General features: G+C 42.8%; 1 protein-coding gene across 2 annotated transcripts in view; it reads left to right on the forward strand.

Moving 5' to 3' along the window:
• IGHMBP2 (immunoglobulin mu DNA binding protein 2) overlaps nt 1-22,046 on the forward strand; it is a 94,867-nt gene that overhangs the window by 43,553 nt on the left and 29,268 nt on the right. Inside the window, exons 8-9 of one of the 2 annotated variants that reach the window (XM_030560742.1) lie at nt 2,766-2,940; nt 19,347-19,529. In XM_030560742.1, the coding sequence (XP_030416602.1) occupies nt 2,766-2,940; nt 19,347-19,529 (358 nt within the window). The remainder of the gene's footprint in view (nt 1-2,765; nt 2,941-19,346; nt 19,530-22,046) is intronic. The other variant, XM_030560743.1, reaches the window with a different exon arrangement.

A 22,046-nucleotide genomic window follows, 5' to 3' on the forward strand; every position in this document is an offset into this window, starting at 1 on the left:
CCTCTCTCCACCATGTAGAATCACAGCTACAAGGTGGAGTTTTGGAATCACATGGGCAAGTCACATGTCCATGCATGACTCAGTTCTCTACAGGCCGAAGCCATTGCCCACATGTTAGCCCGAACGTTCCCAGGAAAGCTCAGATGTGGATTGTCCTCTGTCAAGGTCCATTGTTAGTTGAGTACTCCCAATTACTCACCCCTTCACACCATGTTGACCAAATCTGCCTTATGTGCTTCCTACAGCAAGCACTTTAAATACAAGCATAGAGCTGATGCTTATAACTTCAGATATAAAAATGATACATGCATACGATTAGGACGAATACATGCAGTAGAACATAATCTTTGCAAAGATATGTTACATGGCATATCTAGCATAAAACATATTCTAGTTATGTCATATTTACACTTATAAGCATATTTCTATAAAATGTTATGGGGTGCAACGTCACAGGAATATTTATTTGTACACAATATATGCAGTGTTTGTTTATTCACCCAATTAGGGAACAGAAACGATATCATATGGCTTAAGGAAGTAACCTAGGTACTGATCATGCCAATCACTTATGCATATGCTTATCTTTAAGCGCATAAGCAGTTCCATTGACTTCATACTCAAGTATTTTGTTGGATCAGGGCCCAAGCATCAAGAAATGCAACCTGCAATTATTTGATCAATAACTATTTGAAGAAAAGGGTGAATAATCTCAAATTACATATATATTAAAGAGTTTCACAGGATGGCCATGGACAATTCACTAACAGGAAATCGCCCATAAAATCCTTGAAATAAATTATTTGTAGGGAAGTAGTCCCTCAGTTCTAGCTGTAACTGTGTGAAAGAAGTGGGGCTTGACCTCTGCCATCTCAGCTGGGGTTCTCCTTGCAAACTCATGCACCCCTGCTGGCTTGCTAGCTAGTTTTGACATCTAAATAACTTGGCTTTGTCAAAAGTCCTTTTCAAAACAAATCAATACATTACATAAAAAAACCAAACCAACAACCCAATGCAGCCTTGATTTTGCAAAACTGGGATAGTCACAGCATTGGTAAAACCGGAGATTCAGATAATTATGGTTTCCCCAGTTACAGAAAGCCTGCTGGCTTACTCTGAACCATCCAGTTAGCCGGATTTATTCACTCGAGCCAGATCTCTCTGCATCACTCTGCTGCTAAGCTCAGCAGGAGGAGAGCTTAATTACTGCAACCCTGTGAGACATACGTGACCTTTAGTTAAGTGGAGATCAATAAATTAGAGTGAGCTATATGGCTAGAATGATATAGCCCAGGGGTAGGCAATCTATGGCACGCATGCCGAAGGTGGCATGTGAACTGATTTTCAGTGGCACTCACACTGCCTGGGTCCTGGCCACTGGTCCGGGGGGCTCTGTATTTTAATTTAATTTTAAATAAAGCTTCTTAAACATTTTAAAAACCTTATTTACTTTACATACAACAATAGTTTAGTTACATATTATAGACTTATAGAAAGAGACCTTCTAAAAACGTTAAAATGTATTACTGGCACGCCAAACCTTAAATTAGAGTGAATAAATGAAGACTCTGCACACCACTTCTGAAAGGTTGCCGACCCCTGGTATAGCCCCTCTCTACCTGCACAATTGTAAAGTCTTTCATTACATATATCTTTTTTTGGAGGGGGCTTGCTGCGTGGCACATTCATAATTATGCAAATTATATATCCCATGTAACTATATTGGGTAAGTATATTCTGAAAAAGTTTTGCCTAATAAAAAGAAATCGCACTTAGGCTGACAAACTGTAGCTTGCGTCAGGTGCATCCAGTCTGATCCAAAACTGTACACACAGACTGTGGTTTAGAAAAGAACTAAATCATCCCTAACCCGAGCTGCATTCCTGAGCCCTAGAATAGTACAAGATATTTTTTAAACCAATCTTTCCCTTTATGACATTGCTCTGAATAATAAGCATACAACAGGTTCCTACATTTTCTCTCTCCTCCTCACCCCTTTTCACCCACTTTCATGAATTATTTCACCAGCGTTTTCAATGCCTCTCAAATGTAGAGCTCTGAGCAATAGACTTGTCAATTTAATTTAATATTTTGATTGCAGTTTTATCTAGAGACCCTGATTTTTAAGAGTTGGGGCCCCATTGTGCTAGTCACTTTACACACTTAATGAAAAGACAGTCCCTGTCCCAAATAATTTTATCTGCTCTGTTACACCACAGATGTTCTAAGGAGTGTTTGTGCAGCGTTGTTGGTAGAATTGGTTTTCCTAACCATGCCACAATATATTCTTGAGATGACAGGTAGGTTAGACAAAGCCTGTTCAGTTTAAGGTCAGAAATTCTTTCCCATAGTATATCATTAAAGGCAAATCTCAAATCTATTTCCCTTCTAGCTTTGGTTGTTTGATGTAGAGGGCAGAAGGGAAGTGAGTGCTTTTGCTCTGCTTTGGTGAGATAGTGGAGCATAGTGTTCTGTGGTTTTAATTATCTGGTTTTATTTTTGTTTTTAAGATGCTCAAGAGGGCATGGTTGTGAATGCCAAAGCAAAAACTGTAGTTGTTGTCTGATGCTGGCAAATAACAAGTCCCTTTTTTTCCTGTATGGACTGCAGATTTGAAATTGTGAATCTCTGCAGAGAACCAGCATCTTTGTTACCTGCCTTTAACAGCAATTCATTTGTAAAGGATTTTTTTAATAGGCTTCTTTGTGCTCTTATTCTCTCCTGCGAAGATGTGTTAACTCTCTTTTGATTTTTCCTTTGATTAGGTGCTTCCTCTGATGGTCCACTGAAGTTACTTCCTGAAAATCACTTTGATCTGGTAGTGATAGATGAATGTGCTCAGGCCCTAGAAGCAAGCTGCTGGATTCCTCTGCTGAAGGCCAGAAAGTGTATCCTGGCTGGTGATCACAAACAGCTGCCTCCCACAATCATATCTGATAAGTAAGCAGCATTTCACAGCTTTAGAATCTTCCATTAATTATTCAGGCAGACATTGATAAAGGTCCCAAAGATTCTTTGTGGACAACACTTCATTAGAACGAACTGTTTGGTATGTATATTACACTGGGTGAACATAATACACATCCATAGTTACATAACAGCAACTTTAACTATGGTCCCTTGTTAAAGATTAATGTGTATTAATGTGTATACATTGAGCAGGCTCTTTCGTTCCATGTAATTTTATATGCTGGTGACCAAATAATGTAATACAAAGGCATTGCACCTTTTGTATTATCTTAGATGCACGTATATGGAGTATCTTGTGGTGATGTGTGAATACTGTAGAACCAAGTAATAAAGGACTTGTAAGATGGTGGCAGGATCTGTGACCCTGCTTAGAAATTTAGTGGTCTTCTGTTGAATTAACCTCTTGGAAGGTGTTTGAACGATGCATTAAGCTGCTGAGTAAATTCTGTTGATTCATTGTAGCAGTTTGCTAATTCTACCAACATGTAGGCATGACACTCTGGTCAGAACTAGGGGGCAGTGACATGGAGATCCTGCAGGAAACTAGAAAGAGCCAGGCTTGTAAGGAAAAGTTTATGTGGGGATTATTGTTTGAGTTACCAGTAAATGCAAATCCCAGGAATCAGATAAATTTGACCTCATGTGGTATGTATAGACTTCATTTGGAGCCAAGTAGAACATATGCTCCAAGGACCCCATTTTAATGCATGTGATACATGCGAAGGGGAAGAGTTATGGTTGCTTTGGCAGCTTTAACTTTGAATTTCCAGACATTTATGTGACAATAATGTATCCATTCATTACACATACCTGGGGTTTAATACAATACATACAGGCGTCTGAGATCTTGAAAGCAAAAGAAAGAATGAAGAGCAAATCAGTCTGATAGAGGAACTAGAAAGAGACTGTGGAAGGAAGAGGAGGATCTGTGTAGAGCGTCATTACAAATTAGCTAACTGAAATGTGGAGCTGGCATAGCGAGCAATAGAGGAAGAACTGGTGGTCTTTTAGGGGAAAGAGAATAACCGACAGCAGCTAGATACATTTTAGTGGAAGATGTGATTAGGAGAATGAAAGGAACAGAAGATGGATGTGGCTTTCTTGGGTTTATAATGATGGCATGCCCCTGTATTCATGTGCATTAAGGCCCCGAGTATGCAAAACACCCTTCATAAAGTTATGCATCTGCTTAAGTCTCTGTCTATTCAGCAAACCACTCAAGTACATGTCTCACTGTTAGCATATGAATAGTCCCATTATGCTTAAAATTAAGCATCTGCTTAAGTGATTTGAGGGAATGGGGCCTTAATCAGCAGTTGAATGGGATTGATCTAACACCATATAGAGTCAATTGGAGTCTTTCGGTTGACCTCCATGGGTTTTGGATTAGGGACAGGTAGTAATGAGAGAAATCGTGGGAATACAATGTAAGATGAGTTGATGCTGTCCAATCCCCCATTCTGCTCCATCAGAGAATCAAACTTTTCCTTTCCACTGTCTGTAATGGATACTTGCCTGCATCTTTCCATCAATCAAAGTTTAGGTTCCAAAGGATTTAATTTATTGCTTGGCTTTTTTAGTTGGGTTGCATATTTGTTATGAATTACTGCTGGTTTATTAAAAATTAGGTCTAATATGTGGAACTCTTCCCTGAGAGCCATAAATCACTAGCAGCAGTTGGTTTTTTAATATCCTTTCCCAATATTGATTTCCTGCATAATGCTTCCTAGACTGTGTATTTGTTATGTTTGCTGATCTTAACATGTGAATCTTAATTTGGTTTTATGCAAGCGATAGCTATGGATCTTTTCACTATATATTGCCGGCTAGATGCATGAATGGCCTACCATATACAGGAACGTGCGCAACGGAGCTAATTTTATATCCAGAAATACGTACACTTTTAACGTTAATTATTTATATTAGAGTAGCACCTAGAGAACCCATCTAAAATCAGGGCCCTGGTACTAGGTTCTGTACATATACCTAGACAATCTCTGACTCATAGAGCTTACACTCTGAAGCAGGGGTGGGCAAACTTTTTGGCCTGAGGGCCACATCGGGGTTCGAAAACTGTATGGAGGGCCAGGTAGGGAAGGCTGTGCCTCCCCAAACAGCGTGGTCCCTGCCCCCTATCGGCCCCCTCTCACTTCCTGCCCCCTTACTGCCCCCCTCAGAATCCTTGACCCATCCAACCCCCCAGCTCCTTGTCCCCTGACCACCCCCTCCCGGAACCCCTGCCCCTAACTGCCCCTTGGGACACCACTCCAGGGCTGCCCAGAGGGTGGGGGCAAGTGGGGCAATTTGCCCCGGGCCCCACAGGGGCCCCACGAGCCCTGGCCCTGCAGCGGTCCAGGTCTTTGGCAGCATTTCGGCGGCAGGGGGCCCTTCAGTGCTGCTGAAGACGCAGAGCGACTGAAGGGCCCCCCACCGCCGAAATGCTGCTGAAGACCAGGACCGCCGCCGGTGAGTACAAGCGCCACAGCTCCCCCACTTTGCCCCAGACCCCCTGAATCCTCTGGGCGGCCCTGCCCCACTCTTTGTCCAAACCCCACCGCTCTCTGTCTCCTGACTGCCCCCCCCCATGACCCTCTGTCCCCTATCCAGCCCTCCCCCACTCCTTGCCCCTTTACCATGCTGCTCAGAGTACCAGGACTGGCAGCCGCACCGCCCAGCCAGAGCCAGCCACACTACCGCGCAGTCTAGAGCACCGGGGCAGGCCAGTGGCTCTCACAGCATGCTGCCTGGCAGGAGCCCACAGCCCTACCGCCCCAGAGCACTGGTAGCACGGCGAGCTGAGGCTGGGGGACAGGGGGTGGCAGGGGAGGGGCCAGGGACTAGCCTCCCCGGCCGGGAGCTCAAGGGCCAGGCAGGACAGTCCTGTAGGCCATAGTTTTCCCATCTCTGCTCTAAATAGACAAAAAAGACTAGAGGGTGGAAGAGAGGAATTATTACCCCTATTTTACAGGTGGGGAACTGAGAGATTAAGGACTAGATTTTTCAAAAGTATTTAGGTACTTAAGAATGGAGTCAGGTGCTTAGTGGGGTTTACTAGAGCACCAAAGCTGGTTAGGCGCCTAACTCCCTCAGCCATCAATTTATGCGATAGCAAATTTGTATTTCAATTTATAATGAATTAAATGATAAACAGTGGGGGGGTGGGGTTCAGTGCCACTACTAGTAGGGTATGTTTGAATTTTACTAAACTACTGTAGGTAAAGAACAAAAGATTGAAAATGAAGGCTTCCAGGGACTCATGCTTAAATTAAGCTAAACATGTACATAAATGTTTGCCTATCACTGTATTTTTATTAAAATCTTATTAGTGGCATAAATCTTTGTCACTTCAAAACAACAGTGTTAACAAAGCAAAGTTATTTAGACTTTTGATACATTTAACAAAGATATTGTGAATGTCTTGATACAAACAGGCCAACGTTTTCAAAAATAGGAACCCAGTGTTTGCTTTCTCAGTTCATACTTCCTGCACCAAAGGTTGGATTTTCAAAAGCAGCTAGGAGTACAAGTCCCACTGATTTCAAACCCCAAAATCTGAAGGAGGGGCATAGCTTGGTTGAAGCATTTCAGCTTTTGTGACTTGTGGAACTTTTAGTGTATTGGAAAGAGGAGTTGGTTACAAATATACTGCAGGCTCTTTGCTTATCAATTGTGCATTGTGGTTTTCTCACAGTCAGGAAGTTAATGAGGACCTGGATTTGTCTAGTGCAGATGAGCATTTTCAGTGTGAAACTTCTTAGCAGAAAAAGAAAATCCCTATGTAAAATCTGAAATTCTGCTAATAGTTGGGAAACAAATTAAAGAAGCAAGTACAAAAAAAACCCCAAACACTTCAGAAATTTAAGACCATAAAAAGGTATGAAAATAGAGAACTAACAACATATAAATAAAAAGTCTGATTTAAATGAAAAATTAATTTAATTTTTGAAAATAATCATAATGTAAATAAAAGCTTTTGTTTTATTTTATAAATCATGATTTTTATTGACCCTGGCAAAGGGTTTGCTTGGCCTACCTCTCCATATTGCTGATTAGAGCATCTGGCTTTGTGTGATGGATTTAGACACTCTCTTATTAGTTCATGCATTCTTTTTTCTTATTAAATTCTGTCACTGTGCTTCCACTCTTATTTATTTAAAATATGAATGCAGTAGTAGGCCTACTAAGAGGAAGCAATGCCAGTTATCATGCACACAGCCAAAATTATAAAATTACAGTACATACAGCATGTGCTTTAAGAATGATTACATTGCAGGGGAGATCCGCAGCTAGTGTAAACTGCCATGGCTTCCAGCGAGTTATGACAGTTTACACCTGCTGAGCATCTATCCCTGTAATTTAAAAAAAGTGTCTTGAGTAATTGCACCTTTTTAAAAACATGAAAGGACTAGGCACTTGCTGCACCACAAACTGAGTAAGGGAGCTAATTTCATAACATGGCAGCCAAAAGAAGCAAAATACATATCTATAACCTGACTTAACTTTCAGAATAGTGAAAAGCACCTATTATATATGTCCAGAGGATAGAACAACTCAATGCAAGCTGCTAAGAGATCATTATAAATAAGGTTAAAGCAACACATCATCTTGGAGCAATAGGTTCTGATTTGAACATAAATCTTGAGAGGGTGTTATGCAGCACATCAAAATCTCAGACAAATACTAGCAGATCTCCCAGCACTAGCCTGGTAATCAGCTATTGGCAAAAGGAGTCAGTGAGTAACTGGGAAGCCTGGCTGGAACCTCTGAATTCTAGTCTCAGCTTTTGCTGTTGTCTTGCTTTGTGAGCTTGTTGGCCAAGTCTTTTCATGCCTCTGTACCTCAGTTTTCCCATCTGTAAAATGGGGATAAGGATGCATAAGTACATCAGAGGAGTCTTAGAAGGATTAATTATTTAGGGCCAGATAATGAGCTCCTCACTCCCAGCCATGAGCAGTTACATGACTGATCAGTCCCACTGACTTCAGGGGTACTGCTTGTGTTTGCAAGTGCTTACCGGTGAGAACAAGGGGCTTGCAATCTGGGTCTTCCAGTTTTCTGTTAAATTTTGAAGTGCTGCATAAGTGCTATGCATTAGTATTAAAACCTGTCTGAAAAAACGTCAACACGTGTAAATATCTTAGGTTTAGTTGTATGAAGCACTTTTTATGGACATCAGAATTCAGGTCAGACTACGAAGCATCCTGAATACTGGAGGTTGTTTTACTGGACACAGCTGTACCATTAGGAAATTTTAAAACACTGTCTTTACTTGTTTAAATAATTTGGGCCAAATTATCAGCATACAAAGAAGACATTACCAAGCACGTTGTGCTCTGAATGAATGGGTCAGGTCCTCAGCTGGTGTATGTTGCCATAGCTTTATTTTTATTTATTTAGTGCCTTTGGCTTCAATGGAACTGTGCTCATTTGCACCAGCTGAAAATCTTGAAAACTACTGACCTCTTTCAAGACGTGAAATTTTAACAGAGATACTTAGCCAGTTTGGGTTGTTTACAGGTGCTTCAGCTTCACATTTCACCCTGCACCAATGGCATGCAGGTACCCTGCTGTGTATAACTGCACCATTTCTCATGCACTGGTTTCAATACCAGTACAGCAGGCAGAACCGACATTAGAACCCAAGTCTCCAGGCGTTCGGCCCTGTGCCCTAGCCACTCGGCAACACTGCCTCACCCAATGGATGAGTGATTCTCCGAAGTTTTCATATTGCAGATCACTGAAGGTGAGGATCCTCTCATAGATTCAACCTCCTACTCCCTGTCTTGCACCTTCCCTGTGGTTGGGTTACATGAAAAAGTAATGAGGCTATTTGATGGCGACAAGATAAAGCTGAACTGCCTTTCGTGTGATGGGTGCATATGTTTGGGTGGTATTCCCCAAATTTTGTCTCTGTGCTGTTCACTTCGCTCCCACCTGTCCCTTAGGCCTTGCATCTCTTAGCTGCCCTTCTCTGATCCCTTAGCTGCAGTAATACTGACCTCCTCTCTGTTCCCTTTACACAGTCTCATGACTACCAGTGCCAAGAGCCTTCTCTAGCTCTGGGTATCTGACAGGAGACATCTTTCCACTTCATCAAGACTCCATCTGTTTGCAGATGCTCTTGGAAACTTGTATTTGCTCTCTTGCCTGGATGTCTTAATGCATCTCTCCCTCTGCTTTGAGTTTTTGTTTAACTTTGCAATGAATCCCTCACAATTTTCACCATTTTCTCCTTCCTGACCCTATGTTTCCATGTTATGATGTTTAATTTTTCCCCACTCCCTCAGTTGTGCTATTTTGCTAATTTGTTGTTGCTAAGTCTACAAGTGCCAAGCTGCTGACTTTTATTTTAAGTTTTGTAGCATCTTCATGCATTTTTTAAAGCTCTTACACTACAAATAATGGGACTCTGTGAGACTAAGAACGGAGAAGGGATGGGTGGAAGCCAAATATCTAGTTTTCAACCTTAATGGCATCCTTATAAACAACTCTGCAGTAAAATCTGTTGTTATATCAGCTTCTTGTGGACAGATATGCAAGTCTTCGGAATTAGAAGCTTTAGCACTAGGATGCTGTGGTACCCAATGTCTCTCTTTAGGTTTCATAGATTTGGAATAAAACAGAGCAGAGAGAATGTGTCTCTAAATCAATATTGTTAACAGATTTACATCTCTCAAGTTACCAGTAAATTGTGCTCCAAGGAGCTTACTGTGTTAAACAAAGTCATTGCTCAAGGCATCAGCAGTACTCTGTAGATCAGTAACCCCCTAGCCTGTTACACAGGATACAAATCGGGAGCTTGAGCTGGCACCCAGGAGTGCAGCTACTGGTGCAAGGAGTCACACTGATTTCAGCTCACTTGGAGAATCAGATTTACAAAGGGAAAGAACTAATTTTTTCTAGTAGATTCTTTGAAAAATAAATATGACGTTTTAAATAGCTTTCTCTCATCAGGCTTCAAAATAATATAATTGTACCCCAAATGTATTAGCTGTTGCATTTAACTAGGAGGATTATCAATCCAATCTCTGTCAGCTAATCCAGTATCGCTACTGGACTCGACTCACATCTTTATCCTTTACAAACAAATGCTGACAACGGTGGGTTTTTGTTGTTGTTGTTTAAATCTGTAGTGGTAGAACACTTTAAAAGATTTAGAAGGCATTTAAAAGAACTATCAGCATTATACAATTAAATCTCCAGTAAAAACAGACAACACTAGTTTAGTATTTTTGTTAATATGAGATTCTTTGCATCACTTCTACATCTCATTTTAGCAATCTGAAGTGGTGTCTAGCAGCCTATAGATTCAACTGCTTTGCAAAGAGTGCCAAGATTTGAGCGGAATGCTGATTCTCAAGATGGTGGAATGGTGGACTTTGCCTTGGCCGGAGTAGCCCATTAGTTCTAGCCACAGGAAGAACATTACAGCAGTACAGTACCTTGCACAGTGGGGTTACCAGTAGGATCAGATATACAAAGTATAGGTTTTAATTGTCATATGTGAGCAGAAACGAGGCTTAATAAAATATGTAAGCATCATGACCCTGGGTGTGCCTTGCGATACTGCCCATTTGCAGTACAAATAAACCCAGTAGTTGGAGTATTGATTGTATGGTTTTCACAGTGCCTGCAAAAGGACGTTGGATATATAAAAGACTCTTGTCATGATGTATGGAATCAGCCCTGCTTAAGCAGGAAGACTTTATTAAATGAAACGCTCTAGAGCTGCAGACATGAACAAACAGGCTTCCACACAACTTGTGTTCCAGCTATGTCTCCATTGCTTATCAGGGACCATTTCCTCTCTGAAACACTATATAGCCCACAGGGGCAATAGATGATATTGCAGCTATTGTCATCTACGTCCTCGCCCTGCTAGATCATACAGTACCTATTCTAGTGCTTTCTCCAGCTGAAATTTAAGGGCTAGATTTTTTACTCTGGCTGCACAAAAGTGTGGGAGGTCAGACCGCTTTCTTATATCATGGCATGGGCTACCTGGACCTGGGCTCTGGGTGCAGAGGAGCAAGTGGGTGGGAAATGGGTAGAGTCTTTCCTCTACCTCCCACAACATGCTAGACAGTAGAGCCTAGTTGGCTTAGAGATAGGTAATAATTTACTGCAGGGACAACCCAGCAAATTATTACCGTGGGGGAGCATGGAGGGGGAATATGACTCCCAGAGCCACTGTTCCCTCCCTGTGCTCCTTCTGAGTTTACACAACAGTGCACTGTCCCTGAAGGGCTATGTCCTTGAGAAACTGTCTAATCCTAAGCGTCTGAAACACTGCGATTCCTACAACTTCCTATGAGTCTGTTTCCCAATTTAGGGCCCGCTCCAAAGCCCACTGAAGTCAATGTAAAAAGAGTCCCATTGACCTCAGTTGACTTTGGATGCGTGCCATAATGCACCTCATTGTCAGGACGCTTCCTGATATTTATCCTAAACCTTTGCTTTTGTCGGTTCATACCAGTCCATTACTCCTCATTACGCTCTTAAAATATTTGCAGATAATTATCATATCCCTTCCTCCTGGTGTTGCTCAGATAAACTTAGACATATTTAGCTCTTCTAATCATTTGTCATAAATCAGTCTGCATCTTTCTGCCACTGAGCTGCCTTGAAATCATCATAGTGGTACAGCAGCAGTCCTCATGCTCAGATATATGATGTATTTGCATGTGGCATCCAAACAAATTTACTTTCATTTAATCACTGGATACCAAATATTGGGCCTTAACTTTCTGTGGCTAGCCACTGCAGATCCAAACAATAAGCTGCACCACATGTTTTATTGCAGTTGTATAGCTTATTCCTGCAGTGATTTAAAAGGAAAATGAGTGTGGGGGAGGGAATCATTACAGTACATTAAATAGCAGGCCTATCTTCATAGCAGTTTCAGTAATCTCTTAATGATACAGCATAATATAAGACAAAATGCCAAATGCATGAAACTGATGATCCCATGAAAGATCTAATCCTGTTGCATAGATATTGCTGTAGATGTGCAAAGTATGCCAAAGCATTTTACAGACATCAGTGAGTTAAGCCCTCTTTATGTATGCAAGTGCTGTTACAGATGAGGAAGCCAGGGCCCAGAGAGGTTAAGTGACAAGCTCAGGCTTGCACAGTGAGAGTCAAGTTCTGAACCAGGAATCAAACCCAGATCTCTTGACTCCCTGTGCTGTGTCTTAGTGACAAGACCATCTTTACAAAAATAGCCAGAGAATGAAAACATATTGGCTAAAAGCTTTTAATGGTACTTGGTTTTACAAATAATAGTACAAGATTGAAGAGCGGAAGCCAAAGTTCCATCCTTTCATGAGATGCAAAGTAGTGTCGCTTCTTAAAATGTAAATTTAATTCAATAACCTTATTTAATCCTGGAAGTATTAATGATCCCTGTCATGACCAGCCCAGAATGTGGAGTCACACCTTTGGGTAGGCCATGGCAGCCCTCTTTGGCTATGAAAGACGCTGATAGTTCATTCAAATAACTTCTTTCAAGTGCTGACAGACAAGGGCTTGCCTGCAAAAGAACAGCAGCGGTGGTCTCTTTGGAGCTTCTGACATGGACCATTCTCATTGGCCTCTACCATTTACAAAACGCTATCATCCAGAAGAACAGGGCACCTAAGGATTGTACAGGGCTGTATCCCATCCGCTTCTGGGATGGGATAGAGGGTACACATTGAGCAGTGCCAGAAAAATCACCCAGCAAGTCATGTCAGGAAATGAAGGATAATTTAAACAACTGAACTGGCAGGGGACAATTGAATAGGGCCAGACTATAAGCATCAGGGCTTCAGAACTGAAATTTGGCTCAGTAGCCTTCCTCCTCTAAATGGTATCGTTGGCTCTCCAGTTACAAGAATAGTATAAGCAGTTGGGGCCTTACTTCTGTGTCTTAACCTCACTATGGCACCTCCAACAGCTAAGGACTAGATCAGCAGAAGCTCTTTCCCCTCTCATCAGTGTTTCTTGCAATGCAGCAATATCACCATTTCTCTCTGATCTTGCTGAAGTTCTCCCTGCTTTTGTGCCCTACCAATTCAATTGCTGTGATGTCATCTCCATGGGGTACCTTTTGGAGGCAACGCAAAAGCTGCCCCGACGGTGCTTGCTTGAGTTAGTCACGTGTGCTCCAAAGACTTCCTTGGCTCCTGATTGGCTTCCAAGTGCAAATCAATTTAAAAATCAAGTGATAATAAAAAGTGACATTTACTCGAACAAGGAAAATAAAAGTAAATAAAAATGCCTGGGGGAGGGTAGGGGAGACAGTTTTTATGTATCTTTCAAAAACTCGAAATAACAGAGTATGTGCCTGTCATCCTCTAGGCCACTTGGCTTGCATATTGTATCACTTTCCTCCCCAAATAACGTTCTAACAGCAGGACAACATTACTTTTCTAAACAATCTTCCAATCAATCTGCTATGGATGGTGACTGGACTATCTGTGTCACTATCCAGGCTGCAGCTTTGCTGTGTTTTACACCAGCTTCGCCATGGGGAAACTGGGTTGGAGGAAGTGTCCTCACTCACCGGCACTGGAGACATGCTGGAACTCTTTTTAGGAGTCAAATAGGTGCCTTGTGGTTCTTTAGGTACTTCTGGTGCTTGTGTTCTGGCATGTCTCAAGGGCTGCATTGACCTGATCGTCAGCTGTGTGTGCTTTGAAAACTGCAGGCAGGGGAGCATATGGTTGCAAATCCCAGTCTTTTACTAAGGGACTGTTCCTAGTAAGAAATCATTTCATCTTCAATCAAGAAGAGTGTCACTTTCTGGAAAAGCTCCAGTCAGTAGCCCTCTAAATCTAGTCCCAGCCGTCCAGAGAAGAATCAGTGACCAACTGAGCTGCAGCAAATATCTTTTGAAAGGCATCAGAAGTAAGGCTCCCAGAAAAGTGCATTGAAGGCCCAACGCAGTCTGCGTTAGCCTAATGCATCAATCTTAAACCCATCTCGTCCAAACATTTTGAACTGTCCCCTGTTGCGTTTAGTTCCTTGATTAAATCCTTTCACAGGAATGTGATATGTGGCTAACAGATGGGTATTGATGGAGTAGTGTGGCTCTGATTTAAAGATGCAATTTAAAATGAGATTGCTTTCTGTAAAGTGACTGTGTTATGGACAGTGTATGAAGCTATTCCTCATAGGACATCCATGTTCTCAGGGACTTCCACATTAAATATGATCCACTGAGAAGTCAAAAGACTGAGACCAAGATGATAAAGTGGTTTTATGTCCCTCAGTATTTCAAAGCTAAGCTTGAGACATCTTAATGGGGCCCAATTTTCATAGAACAGCTGCTCAGCACGTTTTAATCCCAACCTTGATTTGGCAGGGAAATTCTGCAAGTGGAATTTTAGTCTCGCATCGCAATGTCTCTCTCTTAATGTGCAAGGTATGATGAGTGCAATTTGACAGGGCACACGATGAGTTCAGCTGGGTTGGGTGACTTTAGCTATGCATTTCCTGACTTCCTAGTTTTTAAGTATGATCTTAACTTTGACTCCGTATGTGTGTTTTGAGAGAACTACATTTTTCCACCAAAGACTTTTTGTCTTAAGTAACTGAGACCTACAGCCGTAACTCCATGTATGCCTGAATTTGCCTCTGCAGCCTCCCTGCACGGCTCATCAGGGCATGACTCGTGGAGCCATGGGTCTCTGCGTGTAGGTCGCTGGCTCTGCTAGGTCTTAGGTAGTGATGCTTTCGCCCCGTGACCAAAGCACACTTCAGTCCAGCCCCTTTCAGCGTGTTAAGGTTCAAAGAAAGCCAAGAACAAAATACCACAGCTCGGAACAGGGTGGTCTGATGAACCTTTGGTAGGACCCTGCCCTTCTATTCAGGGCTTGTCTTTAAACAGTCCTTGTTTCCACCCGTTCCCCAGGGACTGGTTGTCTCGTCTAGTAGGAGGCTTGCCCAGCCGGTAAGCTAGCTCAGTCTCTGAGTGGCTTCTCTCACATCAGAAGCAGAGCTCTGCTCTCCTTCCTGGTCAGTCTTGAGCTTGGCTAGGTCTCCTCCTTTTAACTCCCCACTCCAGTCCTGGCATTTGCTGTGGGCTCTTTTTAACCCTGTCATGGCCAATGTAGGGCTACCTGCCTCATCGCACCATGTTTCATGACTTTTCTGGAGTGGGAATCAACAACTGCAGAAACTAATTGTATGGTGAAATAATAGCAAATTTTATTAACAGGTGAATGATTTTTAAGTGGCTTTATGTCCTCATTATTCATACACCCCTCTCCCCCAGCACAGACACACAACATACACACCCTGGATGCACACAGACCAGCTCTGTTGGCTACAGCTACACCCCAGAGCTACAGACTCATTTTCACGAGCTTGAATTTCTCCAAACTACCCTGCAGCCCAATTCTCCCCCAGTGGGTATATAAGACCTTGGAAACAGTGCTGTGAATATCTATATGGGGTTGTATTTCAGAGGATAGGGCATGTTCTGTTACGTCGCCTGTGTTTTGTGAGATGCCATTAAAATAAACGCCTTAGAACATTTTTTGCTGGTATAAAAAAAGAAGTTTTATTGCAACTACTTCATGGGTCATCTTTAAACACGATCCTTGGTTTGCTTATTAGATTTGTAAAGAATTTGTCAACTGAGTGAGGGGAAAAGATCCTCTTGGTTTGGAAAGACTCTAATCTGTTGTTACATCCAGTTGAAGCTGTCGCTGATGTACCGAGAGGTATTTTTACATTGCTTGTCTGGAGCCGAGTGGCAAATCTCCTAACCAGTGCTACTCACTCTTGATTTGCCTGACCTGGCTAATGCAGCCAGCGGTTTCCCTAACATAGACCTGGAGTCCACGTCTCAATAAGTGGCTTGTTTTTCATTAGCAATGGCAGATATTCAGAGGGCTGGGAGGCCCAGGGAGTTGGTAATGAGAGTCCAGATACTAAGTAAGCAAAATTTACTCCCAGCTGCTGGCTCTCTGGTGGCCTGCGTGAAGCAAGTTGGTCTCAATCCAGTTTCTAGTGGACAGGTATCCACTTCACAGTTAGCACTGATGTCTGCCTTTGTTGATAGTGCCATGAGAAACTGCAAGGACTGAATGTGAATGGAGCACAGCAGCCTCTCACTCCTGGAGGTGGCCCTGCCTGGTAAGATTGGCTCAGTAGAGTAGAAAAGCTTAGTTTCCTAATGCCAGGCTTGTTATGTGGATAAACAGCAGACTCCAGGGCCTTTTTCTGATTGACACTACAACTCCTTTACCCTGCCAGAGCAAGGCAAAGGGGCCTTCATGTCAATCAGAATCAGGCCCTTCAAACTCCTGGGCTCTAAAGCCAGCCCCTTTCATCAGCACTAAAATAACTGTGTGTAAGAGATTGTCTGCAGCTGGAAATTTACCAAATTAGCTGTTCTGGAATAATTATTACAGAACAGGTTTCAGAGTAGCAGCTGTGTTAGTTGCATCTGTAAAAAGAACAGGAGTACTTGTGGGACCTTAGAGACTAACAAATTTATTTGAGCATAAGCTTTCGTGGGCTACAGCCCATTTCATATATATAAAAATACACATCCAGAGAAGAGCCAGAAGTACTCCTGTTCTTATTACAGAACAGTTATTCTGGACACTCTCATTCCAAAATAAGAGTATCCACATGGGGGCTTATGCTGAAATAATTATCCTGCAATAGCTATTTCAGTAAATGTCCACGTGTAGCCAAGCTCTAACATATATCAAAATTAATCCCAACACTTTGTAGACAAACGACTTGATTCAAATGACCCCTGCATGTGGCCGGAGGGGATTATCTCAGTTCTCCCAGGTGATCATTATGCCTTTTACTTCTCGCTAAGAGTTAATTGGCCCTACTATTGCTAGGTCCAAAGCTATCAATAGTGGAGTCTACCCAGATCAGAGTCTATCCAACTTGATTCTACTTTCCATACATCACTCGCCACAGGTTTTCTTTGTTGTTTATTGTTCCGGCATCGCTGCTTCTCTTCCTGCTTGCCTCAGGGCTGAGCTAACAATTTTCAGGACCGCAGCAGGGCAGAGGGGAAGATGAGGGATCAAACCGTGAGTTACTTCCTCACTGATTTCTGCTCCAAGAAGGGAAGACCATTCTGGTCTAGTCATTCTGTTTGTTCCTAAATAAGAGGTGAGCAAACTTTTTAGCCTGAGGGCCACATCGGGAAAATTGTATGGTGGGCCATGAATGCTCACAAATGGGGTGGGGGTGCAAGCTCTGGGGTGGGGCTGGGGATGAGGTGTTTGGGGTGTAGGAGGGTGCTCTGGGCTGGAACCGAGGGGTTTGGAGCATGGGAGGGGGGATCAAGGCTGGGGCAGGGGGTTGGGGCATGGGGAGAGGTTCAGGGGTGCAGGCTCCAAGTGGCACTTACCTCAAGTGGCTCCCAGAAGCAGAGTCATGTCCCTTTTCCAGCCCCTACCCAGAGGCACATCGAGATGGCTCTGCAGGCTGCCCCGTCCACAGGCACCACCCCTGCAGCTCCCATTGGAGCCGGAGTGGGGCTATGCTGTGGCTTCCGGGAGCCACGTGGTACGACCTCTGACCCAGGGCCCCAGCCAGATAAGTGCTGCGCTGCCTGGTGCGGCCCCCCGCCAGAGCAGGGCCACGCTGTGTGGTGCGGGCCCTGACCCAGCACCCTGCCCGGAATAGGGCAAGCCTTAGACCCCACTCCCCAGTGGGAGCACCCAGGCTGGCTTCAAAGAGCTCATGGCCGGATCAGGCCCACAGGCCATAGTTTGCCCACGCCTGTCCTAAATCAGCACCTGACCACAGAGCCCCAGTCCATTGCTTGCATTGTTCATGCCAAGGTTTTGACTTTACTTAGTATGTACTAAGTGCCAAAACTTTTGCTTTTTCTTTGCTGGTTATTTACGCAGCTTTGGTAATAAAATTACTACCTGATCAGAAGGGTCTGTCTTGGTGTGTGTTCACTCACCATTTACCTTAGATGGGTGAAGTGAGTGACTTCCATATCCACCTTTACTGTCCATCACAGCATTCTGGTTTATGGAGTTCAGAGCAATGAAAAAGACTTCTGTAGTTGATACGTGTGTCAGAAGGAGCAGGCAAGCCCTGAAGCCATCCCATTGAAGGAGACTGAGAAGGTTGTCTCTACTGTTGGAGGGAGCTGAACTGTGTTGTGGGTTTAATCGTACAAACTCTGAAAGACCCAGTGGTGGAATTGCAAGGCAATGCATGTCTGAGCTCTCTGTCAGCTGTGGCAAGGAAGTGTCAATTGCATGATACTGTAGTGTGAGGTGGAATATTCTCCTAGATCCTGGCAGCAATCAGAGTATGCCATATAATGTAACATTTCTTCCTCTCTTTCTCCCGCCAAATTTTCCCTGTGCGTCTGTGGCTACAAATGTTGATTATAGTCATAAAATTAGTGAGTCCTTTTAAAAATCCAGCCACTGTATTTTTCTCTGCCCTCCCGTGGCAGTGAGTTCCACATATTAACCACTGATGATGTAAAGAAGTAGTTTCATCTTGCTCCAAAAATTTGGCCCTTTTAATTTCAAGGGGCTTCTCCTGATACTGTAATATGTGTCAAGGTAAGAAGGAGAATGTGGTCATACTTCAGTATAGACCCTTTCCTCATCAAGGAAGTCCCTCCTGAGTCTTCTCCTTTGCAGTTGTAATTATTCTGCAATCTCTCATTTTATGTAAATCTTGCTTTGTTTCTAACATGAGGTGACCAGGCAGTACTACAAAAGAGGGCATGCATTATTTAATGAAATATTAATAAATGATCTTTGGTCCCTTTGTTAATTGCACGCTCCTTGTGTGTTTAAAAGGTGGGGGAGTGGCTTTACTGAGTTATTCACTGTCGTTGTTGTTAATTAATTTATTTATTTCATAGTGTTATTGTAGCATCTGGAAGATCCTGTCATGGGCCAGAACCCCATTGTGCTAGGCACTGTACAAGCACAGGGTAAAAAGATAGTCCCTGCGCCCAAGAGTTTGTAGTCTAAGTACGGTGGCTCTAGATCTTTTCTGACAGAGTGCTGCAAGGTCAGAATGCATTGCAGCAGAGAGGCAGACATAGATAGTAGTTGTTGAACCCTGTAGAGTTACGCTTTGTGTAAGAGAATTTAAAATGAGCAGTTAGAAAAAACAATCTGCATAGTGGAAGCCATGGCTGGTTATAAAACAAGGATATACAGAGATGGTTAGTTTTTGGGACTGGGTCTCTGGGTTCTAGAGGCTCTAATGGAGATCATGGCTGCTAATCTAATAATAATTTTTGAAAGTCAGACGGAAATATGATGACTAAGTCTGTGGCACCCCTTTAACAGTCTTTAAAAACAGCCTCCTTAATAGACTTGTCCTCCTCGCCTGTTCAGTTTGTCTTGTTAATTGTTCTCCTGGTGCAGGGCTGCAGCAAAGGGTCTTTCTCTCACCTTAATGGAGCGTCTGATTCAGAAATATGGCGAGAGAATAGTGAAGATGCTGACTGTGCAATACCGAATGCACCAGGCCATAATGCAGTGGGCCTCCACAGAAATGTACTGTGGCCGACTCTCCGCTCACCCTTCCGTGGCGTATCATTTACTGAAGTAAGTGACTTGGCTTTTTTTTAACCAGGTTTCAGTGAAGAATGGACATTGTCAGTAATACTTATCAACAGTTAACAATTTTCCATCTGTCTGTGATATCCTTTTGCTATTTCTCATTTTGTTCTTATTTCATTTAGCAAACATTGATTTTGTTTTCCCTTGTGCAGCTTACAGAATAGAAAGCCACAGGGTTATACTCTGTTTTGGTTTTTAAAAAATCCTCCTATGGCTTGTTATACAGGAAGGCCTGATCTGCAGCCTCTCCAAGAAGAACTCCCCAGAACAGAGCGTTAAATATTGACTAGCTGTAACATCTTTAGCACTGTATCTGTTGAGACAAATCTATAAGTGGGTTTTCAAAACAGGATTTTTTTTTTAAACATGCCTGTTACTTTCTCAGTGTCTTCATTTGGGGCCTGCCCCTGCTCCCACTGAAGTCAATGGACGTTTTTGTGATAGATTTCAGTGAGAGCAAGTTAAGTTCATTATGGAATTTTTATTGGTGGTTTGCTTGATAGTATGTTTAGGCCCTGACCAAGATTGGGGCCTTCTGGCACTAGGCATTGGACATACATTCTAAACTCTTTGGGGTAGTGCCCTCTTTTTATTCTGATTTTACCGCGCCGAACACAGTGGGGTCCTGGCCTGTGACTGGGACTCCTACATAATACTAAAAGTAATTATAATTTAATAATAATGATGATGATGATGATGATGATAAAAGACTGTCCCAGTCTGGAGAGCCTACAACTTACATAGACAAGACAGACAATGGGTGGGAGAAAAAGGAAGTATCATTGCTCCCATTTATAGATGGGGAACTAAGGCAGAAAAAGGTTCAATGAATTGCCCAAGGTCACACAGGAAGTTGGTAATGCAGAGTGGAGAATTTAACTCAGAACTCTTAAATATTAGTCCAGTTCTTAACCACAGGCCCATTGTTTCTCTTAGTGAATACGGTGGTTGTGTCTCTTTCAAGATGCACTAGTATTTTCTCAATATTTAATCAGCAAAAGTAGTTCTCAATGTCTATTTTATGGTAGCGTCCAAAGTCCCCAATCCAAATCGTGATCCATTGTGTTGGGAGCTGTACAACTGTAGAAAAGAGACAATCGCTGCTTCACAAGTCTTACTATCCAAGGCTACGTCCACACTGCACACTTCTTTTGGCAGCGAATAGTGTGCGTACCCAGGTAGTGAGTTTCACAATCAAAGTTTCATGGATCAAATTCTCATCTGTGTGCAAAGTCTGAGTGACCAAGTTTTGTGAAGGGGGTTTCTGTGGGAATAGGGGCTGGCTGTGAGGCATGACTTAGGCAAGTAAAGACATGCCTGAATGGTGTGGGTATGTACCTGAGTGCGTACCCTACATGGCTCTTTACTTGCCCAAGCCGTGCACCTGTCTATGCTGCTGTTTTTTAGCCATGTAGTGTTCTGCTGTCTCCCGCTGCTGGAGTCCTTCCCCACCAAAGTGAAAGATTCCAACAGCGGAGAAAGGCTCTGCCAGCTCCCCACGGCTACAGCCCTTCACCCACTGCAGGGAAAGACTCTGGGCAGCAGGGAAAGGCTCTGGCAGCGGGGACGTGGTGGGGAAAGGCTGAGCCTATTTCTGCTGTCTCTCCCGTGCCGGATCCTTTCCTCACTTCAGTGAAAGGTTTTGGCTGCAGGAAGCTGCTGAAGCCTTTCCCCCTGCCTCTCCTCTGCCAGAGTCTCCCTGACATGTGTAGCTACACACACTGCAGCGGAGACACAGTGTACTTTTCACTGTGTAGCTACACATACAGTAAATGCCGCCGATATTAGTTGTGTAGTGTAGACAGTCTAATTAGACTGGAGTTTTTCTGGGAGCTCATCACTGGAATGAATGGGAGATCAAAGTGTTTAGATAAGTTATTTTTCTTTTTCTTTTTCCTTTCTTCTATATGATACAACCTATCTAACAACAGCTTTGAAAATCTCTGATTTCCCATTTATTCCAACAGTGAACTAAATTTCCTATGTCCTTGGCTACATTGTCAGACTGTCAAGATGATACCCATATTTGATGGTTAGTTATTGCTTGTATATTTAAGACCTCTTTTAAGAGTTGTAATGATTTCCTGTGTTTCTGTGCAGTTTAGAAGTGACTACCATTTCATTTGCATTACAGACAAGTATCTGCTAAAATCCACCGCTGTTGGCACTAACTGGTAACCTTTAAAATTGCAGTCAGCACAGCTCCGAGGGTCAGAGTGACTGGGTAACTTGTGTTCCCTCTCGTGGGGCTGCAGAAGCACAAAACACTGTAGGGCCTACACATTTCGGTGCCTTAAATTTTTAGTGTCTTTTTTTTTTTTAGGTGGATATTTAAAATTCAGAGAACATTTCCACCAGATTAAAACAGTTTTATGATAGATCACATTTTGGATATGAATTACTTGAGAGATTATCTCACTACATAAAACTCATGTTAGTTTTGGTGAAATATTGTCCGAGAATTGTATAAACACAGCATGATGGATGAAACTTTTCTCAATA

This window comes from Gopherus evgoodei, chromosome 4, assembly GCF_007399415.2.
Source record: "Gopherus evgoodei ecotype Sinaloan lineage chromosome 4, rGopEvg1_v1.p, whole genome shotgun sequence".
Lineage (NCBI taxonomy): Eukaryota > Metazoa > Chordata > Testudines > Testudinidae > Gopherus > Gopherus evgoodei.